Genomic DNA, 19,623 nt, shown 5'->3' on the forward strand with positions numbered 1-19,623 from the left:
TTATTTTGCAAAATCTATTGAAGCGATCTTAATGAAATTTACAGTATTGTTTTACTGTATCATAAAGTTTTTCTGGGTGAAATATGAAGATCCTAAGTATAGCATAAATGGTTGAAAAACGTAAAATGCGAATACTTGTTTTTGTATGGTTTTTTCGCAATAATTGCTATTTTGCAACTAGGGTGACTATTTTTTAAAGTTTTAACCAATTCTATGTTGTAGTAAATTGAATTACGCAACTTTTATGTCAGTACAACTTTTCTCGGAAATACTTTTAAAGTTATAATCAAAAAACGAAGGAAAAAGTCGAATTTTTCCTCCAATTCTTGACATTTTGATTATTTAAACAATGTTCCGGACCTTTTTGAGAGGGAGGATAACTCAAATATTATTTGATTTATTTTCAAGCAATTTCTGCAAAAAAATTTGAGTCACCTCTCAACGTCCATCTCAAAACAGATCCGCCCTGGACTATATACTTAATACAATAAAATCAATGTTACTAAAGACTTAACTTTTGTATGTGTGTATTAAAAAATAATCTTACGAATATCACACGACAGTAAGAATAAATAAGAAAATAATGCTTCATTTTTACTCAAATTTGTTGACATTGGGCAATAGCCACTCGAGCCCTGCGGGCTCTCTTGTCTATTGCCAGACAACAAATTTTCGAAAAACTGTCGCATTATTTTCAATTTATTCTCTCTCTTGTGATATTATACCAGATAATTTTTGATAATTTCCCGTGTTCAAGTATATTACGTCAGATGCCCTTCTTTGCTATGAAAAAATACATTCAGTGACATTAATGACAATTAATGCTTTAAAAATTATAAAAGTGATGACTTTCTACCGTCAAATATTTATAACAACTGTGTGTTTAATTCTACTAATTTGTAGAATTTGTTTCTACTTACATAAATAAATTACAATAAAATTTTGGTTTTGAACAGTTTTATTCATGAAATAATCGCAACAAATTGCACTTGATCTCTAAAATTAATATAGAATTATAGAGCTCTTGTGCAATTACTACTGATAATATCCCGTCGTCAAGTATATTATGTCAGATGCCCTTCGTTGCTACGAAAAAATACATTCAGTGACATTAATGACAATTAATGTTTTAAAAGTTATAAAAGTGATGACCATAGGTAAATAATATAGTATTACCGGATGATGGAGTGATGACTTCCAACCGTCAAATATTTATAACAATTGTGTGTTTAATTGTACTAATTTGTACTTACATAAATAAATTAGAATAAAATTTTGGTTTTGAACAGTTTTATTCCTGAGATAATCGCAGCAAATTGCACTCGATCTCTAAAATTATTATCGAATTTTTGCCCTCGTGACACTTTGACATAATTTCACTCCCCTTCGGGTCGTGAAATTAAAACTGTCAAAGTGTCACCCGGGAAAAATTCGATAATTTTAGAGCTCTTGTGCAATTACTACTGATAATTTTTTCGCTAACTATGTATCCAGTGATTGTAATAGTTTATACACTCTGGGCCAAAATTAACGGGCCACCTTAAAAATGGGTCATATTTTATGTCTTATATCTCCTAAACCTGTTGTCCGATTTAAGTGATTTTTTTAATATGTTATAGCCTAATTCCTTGACAATATCGTTATAATCATATTTTTGCTAAACAGGTAAATTTTCATTGTATACCGGGTGTACCACTCAAACAGTGTTTTTTTATTAAAGTTTGCATCACCCTGCGGAATATTCTAGCATGTATAAAATATTAGAATTAAAACCTAACTATAGCCCCATGTCTTCTCAACATTTTGTTTTTTGATTAATTCGCTAATGTTGGATAATAAAAAGTTAGGTAGTTTAACAACTAGACATGTTTTTCATTAATACAGACGATTTAACTCACCAGCAAAATTAACCCCGCCACCTTTATTATTGTTTTGTTTATATTATCTGTGACAGTTTGTTTCTTAAATTTGTGTCATTGAAAGATTTTTGACATATAGTCGTTGTACGACATTGTTGCAAATCTGTTTCCGTGTTAACAACAATTCTTGAACAATCCCTGTAATTTCATATCATTGTGAGCGAATATTGTTTAAGTTAAAATTTTAGTGCTTATTTATTGTTTGTTATTTTAAAAATGCCACTCGCTCCAACAGATGCTGCTAGGGCAGTGGCTTTAGTTGATGCTGGTTACAGTCAACGTCATATCGCCCGTACGCTCGATTTATCCAGAACTACGGTACAAAATGCCATCAGATGATTTCGGGAGACAGGATCGTACAACCGCAGGCCAGGTCAAGGCCGACAACGATGCACTTCAGTTCGAGATGACCGCTTCATTGCCACCACAGTATTGAGAAATCGCTTTTGCACCGCTCCTGAAGCTCGTAGGTCTCTTTTTGAGGTGAGAAACGTTAGTGTGAGTAGACAAACGATTAGAAGAAGACTGTCAGAAATAAACTTGAGGGCTTTCCGTCCAGCTCGCGCACCACAACTGCTCCCACAACACCGTAGGGCTAGACTTCATTTTACGCGAGAATATGCTAACGGGACTATGGCGGAATGGAAGAATGTACTGTTATCAGATGAGAGCAGAATAGCCCTAAAAGGTCCAGATGGACGCCAACGTGTCTATAGGCGTCAAAATGAAAGGTTTGCTCCATGCGCTATAACCGAAACAGTGGCTTACCGAGGAGGGTCAATAATGATTTGGGGAGGTATTTCTTACGAAGCGCATACTGATCTTGTGTTCGGTAGAGGCAGTGTGAATGCCCAAGTATACGTGCAAGAAGTTCTCCAAGACCATGTCATGCCTTTTGCACCATTCATTGGTGACAACTTCATACTAATGCATGACAATGCACGTTGTCATACAGCAAGATCTACCCGTGAGTACCTTACTGAAGTCGGGATTCAAGTTCTACCATGGCCAGCACACAGTCCCGATCTTAACCCAATTGAGCATATCTGGGGCAAACTTAAAAGACGTGTAAGAGCGAGAGAACCAGCCCCTGCATCCCTTGAAGAGCTGAAGACAGCTGCGGTAGAGGAGTGGCAAAATATCCCCCAATCTGATATCCAGGATATCATGAATGGATTGCCAAACCGGCTCCAAGAAGTCCTAAGGGCTAGAGGCGGCAACACTCATTATTGATACCCAATTTTTTTTCAATTAGACTTTTATTTCCAAAATTTTGTTAATTTGAATTTTCTTCGAAGATTTTTTTCATTTGATTTTTGCTGTAACAAACGACTTTTTTCAAAAAAATTATTATTTCTCTTCCGCGGAGGTTGTTTTCACCGTATCCTTCATAAAATGTGGTCCAAGGTTAACAATTTCTGCAAATTGAAAGAAATACAAGGTGGGCGGTTAATTTTGTAGGTGAGTTTATTTATTACTTTAAAACCGGTTGAGACATGCACATGAAATTTGGTGGGTTTTAAGATGTAGTGATTGCATATTTTTTGGCATACAATTAAGCATTTAATATTCACCATTGGCGCCCATACGGGTAATATGAGCCATCATATTACCCGTATGGGCGCCAATGGTGAAAATTAAATTCTTAATTGTATGTCAAAAAATATGCAATAACTACGTCATAAAACCCACTAAATTGCATTAGTATACCTCAACCGGTTTTAAAGTAATAAATCGTCAGTTTGTCGAAAAAATTTCAACACCCCCTATCTCGGAAACGAAGCATTTGCGGACGTAAGTTTATAAAGCAAACTGTCATTGTTTTTTCATGCAGAATTACCCCTTAAAATTTTCCAAAATTTTTTAAAAACACCCTGTATCGATAAAAAACATGTCTAGTTGTTAAAGCACCTAACTTTTTTATTATCCAACATAAGCGAATCAATCAAAAAACAGAATGTTGAGAAAGCATGAGGATATAGTTAGGTTTTAATTTCAGTATTCTACAAATGCTAGAATATTCCACAGGGTGATGCAAACTTTAAGAAAAGAACACAGTTTGATTTGTACACCCGGTATACAATGAAAATCTACCTCTTTAGCAACAATATTATGATAACGATATTGTCAAGGAATAAGGCTATATTTTAAAAAATCACTTAAATCGGACAACAGGTTTAAGAGAAATCATCTTAAATAACAGGTTGACATCAAAAATGACCTATTTTTAAGGTGGCCCGTTAATTTTGGCCCAGAGTGTATGTACAAACAAAAACTAATACTCAATCGAGCAAAGAGGAAAAGTGTTGAAGTGATTTTTTAATAATATATTGTTACTATGGAACGCTTACAATGATTTTGAACATCTTTAACAGCAAAATACTTGAATCACAGAATATAATCCTAATGTATTCTCTGCTTGGATCTTTCATAAATAACAAACAATAAATAACTTTTTACTAAGGTTACGTCTTAAATCAATTATTTATCAAATACATTATCAATATTATTCAACCAACAACTCAAAATACTCCCGATGCCATGTCAAATATTTAAAATATTGAAAACTGTCACTGTCTTGTCATCATATTCTATTTGACTCAGTGCGTTGTATGACAAAGATAGCGAATGTTCGATTTGCAAAATATCACCATGGACATGGTGTCCATTTTTTTCGAATCCTGTGGAAACTAATAAATGTTTTTAAAAAATTTGAATGCAGAATGAAAGACTAAATTATTATCGAGAGCCGAGTCCCTTAGAATAAATAAAAAGTTTCTTTTGAATGAGATATTTGAAATTAAAAATCACACTACATTTTCTCTTAGTTTTTCACCCCTGTAAATTATTAAAATAAACATTACAGAAGTTTTCAGGGACTTTCGGCCCTCGGCAATAACGTAATCTTTCATTCTGCGTTTAAATTTTTTAAAAATACTGATTAGTTTTCTCAGAATTAGAAAAAAATGAATCCTCATTTGAATAGCATTGCAGCCGAAAATACGTATCCATCCCCTTAATTCTGTGTATTCGTTCAATAATCAGGTTACAATAATATTTCTGTTCATAATTTGTGTTTTTCTAGATAAATATCTATTTTTCTCGTTTTGTATATTTCACATAGGTATAGTATTTTTACTACAAAAACGTTATTACGTAGGTCAAAATTTTTGACGTAAGAGAACTGTCAAAACATTAGAATGTGAGTTTTCATTATATATATGGTAATAATGAAAAGTCACATTCTAATGTTTTGACAGTTCTCTTACGTCAAAAATTTTGACCTACGTAATAACGTTTTTGTAGTAAAAATACTATACACTAATTTTATCAGAAAAGTACAAGTTTCAAACCGCGAGATAGCGCCACCGTTGAAACTCACAGCCAATACTGGTACACCAACATAGGGAGCGTTCAAGTATTACGTAACGCGATTTTTGAAAATTTTTGACCCCCCCCCCCTCCGCCCCTACGTAACGCACTATAATGGGCGTTTAACTATTACGTAACGCAATTTTTTAAGATTTTTGCCCCCCCCCCAACCTGCGTTACGTATTGAACGGCCCCATGCATATTTCTTGTTCTTTAGGTGTAGCCCGCTTGTATGTTATCTCGTATCATATGCTGCATCAAATTATTTAAGATAAACTTTTCATGTGTGCAATCAAGTAATTTCTAAGTTAATTTTCACAAAAAAGAGCTTAAAATAGATTTCACTTTTTTAGGTTTTTTTCCCAGAGTGGTGCACTTGCAAATGTTTTGTGATGGAATCTCGAAAACTAAATTGTTTAAAACAAAGTTCACACTTGTAAGGTTTTTCCCCAGTGTGCACTCTCAAATGTTGTTTCAAAAGACTTTTTATAGAAAATTGCTTAAAACAAATTTCACACTTGTGAGGTTTTTCCCCAGTGTGCACTAGCAAATGTGTTTTGAAGGCAGTATTATGACCAAATTGCTTAAAACAAATGTCACACTTGTAAGGTTTTTCCCCTGTGTGCACTCTCAAATGTGATTTCAAACTACCTTTCTCGGAAAACTGCTTTAAACAAATCTCACACTTGTAAGGTTTTTCCCCTGTATGCGTTTTTAAATGAGATTTCAAATGATCCGTCCTAGAAAACTGCTTAAAACAAATCTGGCACCTGTGAGGTTTTTCCCCAGTATGTAGTAATGAATGTTTGTTCAAGGAATTTTTATGACTAAATTGCATAAGACAAATTTCACACTTATAAGGTTTTTCCCCAGTGTGTACTCTCAAATGTCTTCTCATACTACCTGCTAGACTAAATTGCCTAAAACAAATTTCACACTTATAAGGTTTTTCCTCGGTGTGCACTTGCGAATGTGATTTCAAAGCACTTGTAGTAGTAAACTGATTTAAACAAATTTCGCACTTGTAAGGTTTTTCCCCAGTGTGCACTCTCAAATGTTGTTGCAACGCACGTTTTTCAGTGAATTTCCTAAAACAAATCTCACACTTGTGAGGTTTTTCACCAGTGTGCGTTTTTAAATGTTGTGTCAAAATATCCCTCCTAGAAAACTGCATAAAACAAATCTGACACTTGTGAGGTTTTTCCCCAGTGTGCACTTTCAAATGTCTTCTAAAACCAGAAGCGTCGCTAAACTGCTTAAAACAAATTTCACACTTATGAGGTTTTTGCCCAGTGTGCGTTCTTAAATGATTTTTCAAAACCTCCTTATTAGGAAAGTGCTTAAAACAAATCCCGCACGTGTAAGGTTTGTCCCCAGTGTGTACTTGCGAATGTGATTTCAAAGAACTTTTAAAACTAAATTGCTTAAAACAAATTTCACACTTGTAAGGTTTTTCCTCAGTGTGCACTTTCAAATGTCTTTTCATACTACCTGCAAAACTAAAATGCTTAAAACAAATTTCACACTTGTGAGGTTTTCCCCCAGAGTGCGCTCTCAAATGTATTTTCAAAGCACTTGCTTTACAAAACTGTTTTAAACAAATTTTACATTTATACGATCTTTTTTCAGTCGCATTTTTCACATTTTTACTCAAAGTTTTTCTTTCAGTGCGTCGACTCATATGATTTCCTTCGTAAGATGAATCTTCATCGTCAATGAGTTTCTCCATAGTTTCCATTTTGTTTTCGTCTTGGAGGTAACCTAAAATATAAACCAACTATAATGTCATTATTTGAGTAAACAGGAAAATGAAAGCAATAATCAAATAAAAGCATAATTAAATTTAAGACGGCAGAAATAGTAAATGACATAACAATATATGGGACCTGTTGTGCAATTATACCAATGACGTATAAAGCTACATCATTGGTTCAATTGGATTATGCATTCACATAACCTTCATTTATTTGGGATCTGAATCTGAATATATTTTTGCGAGTCACAGTGTTGTCTGTTGTCACACTTTTTATTTATTTTTTGTATAATGTACTAATGTGTATCAATTTATCAATCAAAGATAGAATAAAAATTTATTTTTTTTTAATTTAACGCGGTACATAAATTTGATACACCCTGTACACCCTGTATATTGATTTGTAACTAGTTATTAGGAGGTAGCTTTTACGCAGTGGGTTTCTCCTTAATGAGTTTTCCCTGAAGAATTAAAGAAATTTGTAAATAAGTGAAGTGAAAGACAATTTATTTAGGATTATAATTTTAAGAAGATTGTTTGTTACGGGAAAGGTAAAATCCACAAGTAATTTTAATTACATTAGTTTTTAGAAAAATAAAGGTAGAGAGATTTGGAATTTTAAGTCTGTTTATTTAAACACAAAAATTTTGTATATTTTCCGAAAAGTGATTAGTTGAATAGAAGTATTGTTTGAAAGAATGGCTCGGTTTTTCGAATGGAAAAGAGAAATGTTTCTGATTGGCTTGGCAATTTGGAAGGGGGAAAGAGAGGTTTTGAATGTTTAGACAGTTTGGAAAGGAAAGATTATTGTGTGATCGGTATCCGAGAAATGCAGTCGAAAGTTTTCGCGTATAGTTGAGAAGCAAGTACTAGTGGTTTTGTTTGTTAGTGGAGAGTAGCTGAAAAGTGGAACGAGAGACAAATCAAATCGAGAAGAAATACCTCTTTGATTCTGTAAAGTCCAAGAGAGTAAGTTACAAGATTTATCGTTATTAAAATTATTTGTGACACCAAGTAAAAAAAATACTTGGTTCTCAAGAGATTATTATTAAGAGAAAGAGAGGAGAGAGTTTTGGAGTTTATTGAACGAGCACTAGTCAAAAGCCCTTGTGTTTTGGAGAAATAGTTGCTGGTATGCTGCTGGATTGATGCTGAGAACGGAGAGGGCTTTGATTGGTAGCCTAACATAATCAACAAGGAAGAGCTGTTTGGGTCAAGAGGAGACATCATTGTGTGTGAATCAAAAAGGTCAGTCAATAACTTATGTGATAGATGTTTTTTATAATCAGAAGTTAAAATATTTGCGTAAAAGCATATGAATTAAGGTTCCAACATTTCAATAATTTAATAGGAAGTATAAGTAGTTTTGCAAATACCTAAATTTGTTTTGTTTAGCTTATTTTATAAATGGTATCAGGAACAAAGCGATAAATATTTGTTTAAATTAGATTAATTATATGGTAAAAGTTTCATTTGGACAATTATACCCACAGGATTTAATAGATAGATTTTCGGAGCATTGCTTTTGATAATAAAGGTATTTGTATGTGCTTATTTATGATTTTTCTATTTATTTCCTTTTCCTATTTTATTCTGATAAGGATCAACTAAGAGATACTGAAACCACGAGAAAGGATAAGTATAACCTAAGATAATTTTAGTTAATTTTTATGACAAAAAGCTACCCTGAGATTTTTATTAATTGGTTATGTATGATTTGCGTCAATTCAATAATTAATTAAATAAATGCTCAATTAAAATAAAAGTAATAGAAAGCAGATCTCAACAGTACCTATGTATAAGAATGTTTAAGCCATAATGATACTTAAAGATAGTCTGAACAAATTATCGAAAAAAAGCCAGTTTAACCCTTTCGTTCAAGAATTAAATTTAGTTAAGGTCATCGGTACATAATTCGCAAATATTTTACGGATATCCCTACTTTTTCTGTCTTTACACGGCAAATTACGTGTAATAAAATTCACGCTGGTATGGATATGTAAACATTACTAGAATGTCGTTCTACTTGACAATGTCATTATTAACTTTAAAGAGATGGCTTTTGAATGTTCTTGGATAACTACTGTTATTTGTATAATTGCAAATTATTAATTCAGTTAATAAATGTGATAATTCTTTCACTAACTATGTATTCAGTGATTGTAATATTTTATATGTACAACAAAAACTAATACTCAATCGAGAAAAGAGGAAAAGTGTTAAAGTGATTTTTTAATAATATATTGTTACTATGGAACGCTTACAATTTTGAACATATTTAACAACAAAATACTTGAATCACAGAATATATCCTGATGTATTCTCTACTTGGATCTTCCATAAATAATAAACAATAAATAACTTTTTATTAAGTTCACGTCTTAAATCAATTATTTATCAAATACACTATCAATATTATTTAATCAACAACTCAACATATTCCCGATGCCATGTCAAATATTTAAAACTGTCAATGTCTTGTCATCATATTATATTTGACTCAGTGCATTATATAACAAAGATAGCGAATGTTCGCTTTGGAAAATATCACCACGAACATGGTTCCATTTTTTTCGAATCCTGAACAAACTAATAAATATTTTTTTTTTAATTTAAACGCAGAATGAAATACTGAATTATTATCGAGGGCCGAAAGTCCCTTATGTAATATCATTAGGACAATCTGTATAGAATAATATGTTTTAAGTTAATTTTAAATAACCTTATAAGATATGTATTAGTGAAGTGATATTGAACTCAGGTGAACCCATAAGACGTGTTGTTTTGAGTTAAGAATAAAATATAAAATAGACGACAAAACACGAGTGAATGAATTATATTATTGTACGTAGAATTGCGACATGGTTTGGCTGATATAATGTTATTGTTTATAATACACTTCGAAGACTTATAAATAAAGTATGTTGTAGCAGATGAAGTAGTAATTATTTAAATAAGGACTATAAATGTTAATTGTATACCAACCCTTCAACATTTCCTTACATGGCGATCTTTGCGAAATAGGCTTCTGTGAGCAGTAAGATGGTAACAACAAATTGGAAACGGAGAAGGCGAAAATGGACCAGGAACCAGGGATCCAATACTGCCTGTATTGTGAGAGGCAACCCCAACCCAGTGGAAAAAAGACACAAGTGGAAATAAAATGTAAGTAAGAATGTCTATCTTTATTAAACATGCTTCCCTCGTTTTTATATATTATTATGAAGTATCGATTTTTTAAAAATATCTATGGATTTTGAAACATGAAGTGATTTTTGAATTGAATATTTTTATCAAAGTTTATTATATATGCTACTTATTATTGAATTTTTTTTTGAATTTTGAATTTTTATTGATTTTATTTGAAAAATCTCTATCCGATTTCGATTTTTAGTACGGTTATTTTTAAATATTTTATGGAATATCGAATTTTTTCCAAAAAATACTATCGAATTTTGAGATATGAACTGATTTTGAATATTTTTATCTTTTGCACATGCTATTTTTGAATTTTGAATTGAATTTGTGTCGTATATGTATACTATTATTGAATTTTTATTAGCCAGTTGTTTTTATTATTGATATTTATTGAGCACATTTTCATCGATTTTGTGTTAAATTTTGTATGATATGAACCTGAATTAATAAATTTTGTGTGATAAATTATATATAAATGATATTTTTAATGAATAATGATTAGTGATGACATACGTTGATATAAGAGCTTTAAGACAAACATTGCTATAAGAAACAGATACATTTTTAACGAACCGACCTGATGAGTCGAGATAAGGAATCTGAAGAACTATATAGATAAGAAGAATAACTAACAATATTATAAGCCAAATATTATGAGGCAACTTGAGACAATAAGAAACCCACTGCTCTTGTCAAATTAGGAAGGTACTAAGTGATTTATAGATGCTTGAAAGCTTATTAGAGACCCACTCTGTGTTTTGAGAGTACCTATTTTACTCATGATTATTCGTGAATAAACAACGGCCTCAAAGCAAGAGATTGAGGTTATGAAATATGTAGAAGAATTAGAACCGCATAAAATACCTATTTCGTGTTTTGAGTTAACTATACCACCTCAACGGTGCGTACAGATCAGGGCGAAAATTCGGGGTAATATTGGCGGAGAACTAAGACATCCGAGTGAAACCTCTTTTATTAAGGTAAAACGAAGGTATCGGAGCTAGTATATGAAGTGATGATTATGATGTTATATGAAATGATATATGAGATAAATTATATATGATTGTTATATGAAATATGTATATGAAGATGAATTATGTACACTGTAGAAGTGCTATTATATGAAGAAAAATGAATTATATGAGTTGTAGTACCAGACAAGAAGAAAAGAAAGGAAAAAAGAGAATTTTATTAAAATATGTGGGAAAAATGAAATAAGAGACATAAAATTTGTAAGAAATGTCAAAATAAACAAGCAGAATTAAGAATAATATACTAATCAAATAAGTAGCTAATCATTGAATTGTGTTTAAGAATTAAAGCTGTAAATTTTTTTCTCTAAAGTAATGTAAATTATAAATAACTTATTTTTAAATGTATATAATGAATTCAGGTTAAATTTTCGCGGAAAATGAAAGTGTTTGAATTAAGGATAGACAATATCTTACAATAAGTGTTAGTAGATAGTAAGCAAAGGGACACAAAAAGTGAAATTTTTAGACATTCAGCAACATAGATTAAATCTTTATTATAGGTACAAGAGAGTTATTGAAAGTTTTATAGAGACATATTAGAAGTTTTTAGAGAGATTACATTTTTATTATAGGTACATTATTTTAAAGTTAGTAAGGCGTATATAAATAAACCAAAAGAAGACTGAAATAGGAATTATTAATAAAGTAAAGGTTACATTTTTATTAACTGATTCGAGTAATATTAGCTTAGCTTAGGACTTTTAGTTAGATACGAGATTTTTATAATTATTTAGGTAGATTAAATTATTCCCCTGCGTATATGAGATGCTTATAGGCACTAAAAGACTATGATAAAATTCCGGATAGGTTTATTCACTGTTTTTATGTGGACACTGTTTTTTGTGAATGGAGAAAAGCCTAAAAGGCAAGACGGGCCAGAAAGTGAATTAGTGATAATAATAAACAATTTTTTAGTATTAGGAAAAACCGGTTTAGAATAGGGAAAAGAATATACATGTTTAGGGTATTAGGATAGTTAGGAAATTTAATTTTTGAAAATAGTATTAGGTAACCATAAACATTTTGTAAAAGGGAAAGAGGAATATATCTCATTTTAAAACAGGGAGATGTAATATCATTAGGACAATCTGTATAGAATAATATGTTTTAAGTTAATTTTAAATAACCTTATAAGATATGTATTAGTGAAGTGATATTGAACTCAGGTGAACCCATAAGACGTGTTGTTTTGAGTTAAGAATAAAATATAAAATAGACGACAAAACACGAGAGAATGAATTATATTATTGTACGTAGAATTGCGACATGGTTTGGCTGATATAATGTTATTGTTTATAATACACTTCGAAGACTTATAAATAAAGTATGTTGTAGCAGATGAAGTAGTAATTATTTAAATAAGGACTATAAGGGTTAATTGTATACCAACCCTTCAACATTTCCTTACACTTAGAATATAATATAGCAAGTCTCTTTTGAATGAGATATTTGAAATTAAAAATCACACTACATTTTCTCTTAGTTTTTCACCCCTGTAACTTATTAAAATAAACATTATAAAAATTTTCAGGGACTTTCGGCCCTCGGTAAGAACGTAATATTTCATTCTGCGTTTAAATTGTTCAAAAATACTAATTAGTTTTCTCAGGATTCGAAAAAAATAAATCCCCATTTAAATACCATTGCGGCCGAAAATACGTACCCATCACCTTAAGCTAAAAATCTGAAATTTTCCAGATAGCGAGAATGATTTTTTTGCGAATTTTTGATATTAGTTTAACATTTTCAAAATCCACGGTTTGGTCACTACAAGATGTCCTCATTTGGTATAGTTAATAAAAATTTAAGTTATGGGTTGTAACTAAGGGATAAATATTTAGGGGGTGATTCTTTCTACGCCATATTACAGTGTATTACAAATGGAATATATCAGTTTTTGTCCCATTCGAAAATCTCTATTCGTTTAAGAGATATGCACTAACGAGAGGTTTATGATCTGTGATTATATTAATTTTTTTTTTCGTATATAAAATTATGAAATTTAGTTGTGGCAAATACAATTCCATAACTCTTAATTATGTAATTCTTTTTCTATTTGTGCAAAATTTGATTCTGAGTTGCTTAAACTTCTCGATGCATAAAAAACAGGCCTGTTTTCTTGTAACAGACAGCATCCTAATCCACTTTGACTGGCATCTGTCTCAATTGTGATTTCCTTTTGTTCTGAAAAATTAGCTAGCACTGGTGCCTCTATTATTCAAAAAGACAACTAAAAATTTTTCAATGGTGCTTAAATTTTTAACATTGCATTCTAAATAGACAAATGCCGCTGGTTTAATAATGCCTCCCCCCCCCCCAAAGCTTCTAATTTCACAATTGTTGGTTCTAGATGCTGATTTACACCAAGTTCTCTATAAACATTATAATATGGTAGAATATTGACTTCAGCCACTGTGTCTAGCTTAAAATTAACAGGTTTATTTATTACATTTACAGTTTCAAACCAAGAATTGGATTTAACATCCACAACATATAAAGTATACATTAAAAACTCACTATTATTATCTCCCTGGCTTGAATTATTTGGGCCTACCTCCACTGACCCTTCCAGCTGACGGACCATTCGAACACGACAAGCAACAGCAAAATGATTTAATTTTCCACATTTTTCACACTTGAGATTAAATGCTGGACATTCTCTAGGGCTGTGAATCCTGGTACACCTGGTACACTTAAACTTTCCTGGACTTACATTGGTGGAATTGAGTGCATGGTTTGATTTCTTTTCATTTGTTCGTTTTTCGATAACATTTATGCTTTCATTCTGAGTTATGTGTGAGTCGTTTTTACCTTGAAGAGTTTTTGCCTGCTTCTTGGAAATCTCTGCTGTCCTACCTGCATTTATTACCTTGTCTAGGTTCAAGTCGTTTTCACCTAGCAATCTTTGCTGCAGTTGCATGTCTCTGATTCCTATTACTAGGCGATTTCTGATCATTTCATCACTAAATGTAGTAAATTCACAGGTTTGCGCTAATTTTTTAACATCTGCTAAAAACTGATTGAAACTTTCTCCTTCTAACTGCTCCCTTTTATGAAATTTAAATCTTTCATATATTACATTTTTTTTTTGATTACAATAAGACTCAAATGCCTCGATTATTTTAGCCTCGTTCTTTTTATCTTCATCTGTGAGGCCAAATGTGTTGAACAACTCTACTGCTTCTTCACCCGCTAAGCTTAACAGAATATTCGCTTTAATTTCAGAAGATTTCTCATTCTTCTCTGAGGCTATCGTATAAATATTATAATTCTGTTTGAATTTTTGCCAGGTGTCACTCGGGCTGCCTTCGAGATTTAATGTGCTGGATTTTCTAGTGTAGTCTGACATTTTATACTTGTATATTTGACACTTTTGTTCAATTGTATTAATAAAATTTTTCTTTGTTCAGACCTTTTGCAGCATCATGTTGTAGTTATGACTGAAGGAAGACTTATTAATAGTATAATTTTCATAATAAACTTTATTGAATACACATTACCTGAAAGCCACGTAGATTCTGGCAACCTAACCTATATTCAACGACAGACCAAACGTAGTTCAATGTAGACCTAATATATAAAAAAAAAGAAAAAAAAACTCTTAATTAATGGAGTAGAGCATCAAATTATTTCACAAATTTCAATATGTAGTTAGAACAGACATCTTAACCAGTGTTTGGCATTGTGGCTATTTAGCAAGGACAGAGAGTTCACTGATGATGGACCGATAGGTCCGAAAACGTTATGAACGTAATCCGTTTAGATTTTTAAAAAATTTTAGAATTTTCATTAAATATACCAACTACACTAGGGAGTTTTACTTCATGTTAATTTTACTTAACCTATATTCCTCTAACCTATGTCACTGTTGTGTTGACAAGTAAATAATCGTGGCTACATACACAAATGTGGCTGAAGTGCCAATGCCTATACAACAATCAACTGACAAATACCTCTATATTTTTTTCAGACTATCAAGTATATCTTTATTTTAAACGTTCTTATACAATCTTGTTATTCTTGTACATTATACCATTAATTAAAATTATACAAGAAATAAATAAAAAAAAGTATGGCAACACTGTGACTCATATTCAGAAGCTAACAGAAGGACATGATGACACATTGAAATCTCCAATGCAACCATCCACTGTATGTGCACCCTACACAATTAAATAGTTTAGTTGAGAACAACAATCGCAATACAGTCACCATTCAACTAAATAGTTGCTCAAGTAAAAAGTTGTATATAGGCCTTAGCGTCTATAGTCTATATTCATTGATCCAATATCCAATGACAAAATATGTACATGTACCATGTACAGAGGAACCTCGATAAGTCAGATTGATCGCGACCATGGCTGATCCTGGTTATCGAAAATCCAGGTTAGCCGGAGAATATGGTAAAAATTAATAAAATAGATTTAAATAATAAACAAATATACATTCTAATTGCAAAAACATGAAATACATATGAAGACCACATGGAAGAAAGGCGAAATGTCAATTTTTTATTATTTTCGGGTCAAAGCAGCAATATGTAGGTTTTTAGTAGTAGTTTTATGTGAGTCATTCAAACATGGAAAAAAGACGAATCCTCATAGCTTACAACACGTTATAAAATTCTTCGTACAGGGAAGAAAGGCGAATGGTCCTCGCGTAAATCCGAGAAAGGTGGAATATCAGTGCTTGTCGGGACGTCGGAGGAGTACACGCCACATTTTGTTTACTAAAAACGTTAAATAAAGTGCGTATTATTGTGCTCGAAAATGACGGATAATGAAAGAGATGATACGGGTCGCGAAAAAACACTAGAAAAAAGAAAATTACAGGTCGAATGAAGAAATGAAGCGGTTAAGACAACAGAGCCATAAAACAGGTGACGATTGTCAATGTAGAGAGACTTAAGTGTTTTAAAACAGTAGATCTGCAAAACCGATCAAACATTAGAAACAATTTTAACCGTATGGTGCGTGATAAACAAAATATTTATTTGGCAGGCCTAATAACGTTAATGCAACATCAAGATTGCAACGTATTCTTTTAGAGTTAGAATAACGACTGACGATAAAACTACTGACGTCCCAGTTTGTTTTAAAGCTTTTCATTGAATTGGTCGGAAGAGGCTTGAAAATATTCAAAAAAGTTTAAAAGCTACTGGTAGTGCACCAATTGACAAACGCAGAAAAAATCCGAAAAAACACGCATTACCAAAACAACAGCTAGATGGAAGTTATTGAACACATAAAGCGTTTTAAAGGAAGAGAAAGCCATTATAGTAAAAATAAAACTAAGAAAAGTACCTTCCGGATGACTTAAATATTCAGAAAATGTACACTATGTACAAATCCGATAAGGGCCCTCCTGTGTCTTACGAAACATATCGAAAAATTCAATGATCTGGTCCACTTGAGTCAGTTTTGCACATGTGAAAGGGCTAGATGGTTCTATAGAGACTTACCTTACAACAAAAACGTAAATAAAATGAGCAGAAAATAATAAAAGCTAGACAAATGAAGAACAGAAAAAAATATTGTTTTTCATACATTTCGCTTTTTTTCCCGTGTTTGTAGTGACTTGTGTTTACATAAAGCAATGTTTCTAAGTCTTGCGTTTTATTTTAAATTCCGTTGATTAAATAATATGTTACAAAATAACTATGAAGACTACTTAAATGAAGAAGTACGCAAAATATTTAATTGTATGATGATAGTTAGGGATTGAAAGTTAAAAATTCAATTTTCTCGAATTAACCTCTTTGTGACATTTCGCCTTTCTTCCATGTGGTCTTCATATGTTTTGTCTGATGAAATTCGGTCCAGGTTAGCCGGACTTCTGGGTTATCAGAGGCCAACTTATCGGGGTTCCACTGTACATAAATGATCGATAAGTGAAAACTGGAGACTGATCACCTTGCTAGGCACAACAAGCAAAATAATGACCCGAATCATACTTGAAAGGAGGAAGAAGGAATTTTACAAAGTTATAAGAGAAAACCAAGCTGGATTCCGGGCATGAAGATCTTACATTGACCACATTTGTATGATGAGAATGATTATAGAGCAATCATTAGATTGTTTATTTATTTATTTATTTATTTATTTATTTAAAACACGGGATACCCCATTGACAGTTAAATTACAAACAATATCAGTTTTCAAAACATAAATTACCTATAGTGTTAAAACAATAACAAAAGATACATTTTTAAAGTTCACTACATACTAAAAATATACAAAATATAATTAGAACAAAATTTAACAATACCATACATACAGGGTGCGCCAAACCTCTGGTCTTCTTTGATTACGGCTAAACTATGAGATATACAAAAAAATGTTTATAACAAAACTAATGTGTATCAAAGAGGTTTATAATTTAAAATTATTTTCAATTATACAGGGTGAGTCAGAACGACGGTATGAACCAAAGTTTTATTTTTTTAAATGGAACACCCTGTTAATTAAATCATTTTTGAATATATTATTTAAAAATATGAAAATTTGTATAAGGTCTTATAGGCCTAAAGTTAATAATTTTCGAAATATTTACATTTTTATTGAGAAAAATGGTAATATTTATAGGGTTGTGGATTATGTTTCCAAGGAAATAAAAATTTATGTGATAGGTCAAAGTTTTTAAAATATAGTGTTATTTTTAAATAATTTAATATTTTTTACTTTTAGCCATAAAATATACAGTGTGATCAATATTTGCAAATACAAAATTTTCTCATTTTTTTTAAATAGGACACCCTGTATATTAGTTTTGCGTTTTGTAGTAAATATTACAACCTTTCTTTTGGTATAAGGTTGTATGTACCTAGCATGTTTCGTTTTGTAGATATTTTTAAAAAACTATAGATTTTACGTGTTTGCGGATTTTTTATTTAAAATTTTTTTTGTAAAATAATAATTATAATCTGGTTTTAGAAACATACACTAAAATATAAAATATGAAAATAAAAACGTAATTAAAGATTAAAATAAATCGTATGCTAGTACAACTCAATTGAATTTAATAACTTTAAATTATTTTACAAAAAATATTTTACCATATTAATGAATGCATAAATTAGTTACTAAATTAAATAAACAACCAAATTTTAAATCAACCGTAGTAATTTTTCTACTACAGCAACTTTCCTGTACCAAATTAATTGTTAGTTAAATTGTATTTAGTTAAACTTTTAATTTACCTTTTAAATTTACTTACATACATCTTGAGAATATAAAAATTATTATAAAGTATGCTTTGAAACAAATGAATGTTAAATGTATCATCCAAATTATTTATTAATATAAATGGTATTTACTGCTGTCACAAAAACTGGTAATACTTTTGTAGTTGAAATTTTTGTAACAATTTTTTATATTTTAAATTTTAATTTTTTAACCGAAAATTTTTTGGATATGACATTTGTTTTGGGCGAAACCATTAGAAATTATTACCAGCTTTTGTGACATGAGTAGGTACATAGATACTATTTACTTCTTAATATACTTCCATAACGTTCATTTGTTTCAAAGCATACTTTATACGTTCTCAAGATGTAGTTAAATTAAAAAGTTATTAACTGATCTTACTCGTAAATACAATATAACTAACAATTAATTTGGTACAGGAAAGTTGCTGCGGTAGAAGAATTACTACGATTGATTTAAAATTTGGTTGTTTATTTAATTTAGTAACTAATTTATGTATTCATTAATAAGGTAAAATATTTTTTGTAAAATAATTTAAAGTTATTATATATATATATATATATATATATATATATATATATATATATATATATATATATATATATATATATATATATATTTACTCCCAGCGTATGAAGTGAGCCACATATCAAAAGAAACTGCGGTTGAAGTGAGGTCCTGTACAAAGTGAGGTCCAGTATACGGACCTCACTTAGTCAATCAATGTAAGACTTTTTCGTAGACATGTACTGATAGCAAACACTGTTTTTTTACAAAAAAAGTGGGACCTCACTTTGTATGGTCCACATCAATTTTTAGTTCAGAGATTTTCCGCATAGAGGCGCTGACTTTGGCGTATATTTTCTAACCATGTATATTCTATGCCCTGTTGAATAACTTACGATACACATAGTGAGGACCATACAACTGGCAACATCTGTTCAACCAATCTTTAAAACAGTGGATCGTCAATCGTCGCATAAATTCAAACAGTACAAAAATGTTTAATACTTTAATCCTTTTTGAGAGCGTAGGCGCAAAATTTCGGTCGAGTTCTTTTTAAACGCATTTATTTTTTTCGAATCCTGAGATAACTAATAGGTATTTTTAAAATATTTAAACGCAAAATAGAAGACTACATT

General features: G+C 31.1%; 1 protein-coding gene across 1 annotated transcript in view; it reads right to left on the minus strand.

The window, feature by feature from the left end:
* Positions 1 to 60: 60 nt before the first annotated feature.
* Positions 61 to 19,623, minus strand: part of LOC114325815 (zinc finger protein 234-like) — a 39,489-nt gene continuing 19,926 nt past the window's right edge. The window contains exon 2 of the mRNA XM_050646439.1: positions 61 to 7,052. Within this exon, the coding sequence (XP_050502396.1) occupies positions 5,641 to 7,029 (1,389 nt within the window). The 5' untranslated portion in view covers positions 7,030 to 7,052 and the 3' untranslated portion in view covers positions 61 to 5,640. The remainder of the gene's footprint in view (positions 7,053 to 19,623) is intronic.

This window comes from Diabrotica virgifera, chromosome 3 (assembly GCF_917563875.1).
Source record: "Diabrotica virgifera virgifera chromosome 3, PGI_DIABVI_V3a".
Taxonomy (NCBI): Eukaryota; Metazoa; Arthropoda; class Insecta; order Coleoptera; family Chrysomelidae; genus Diabrotica; species Diabrotica virgifera.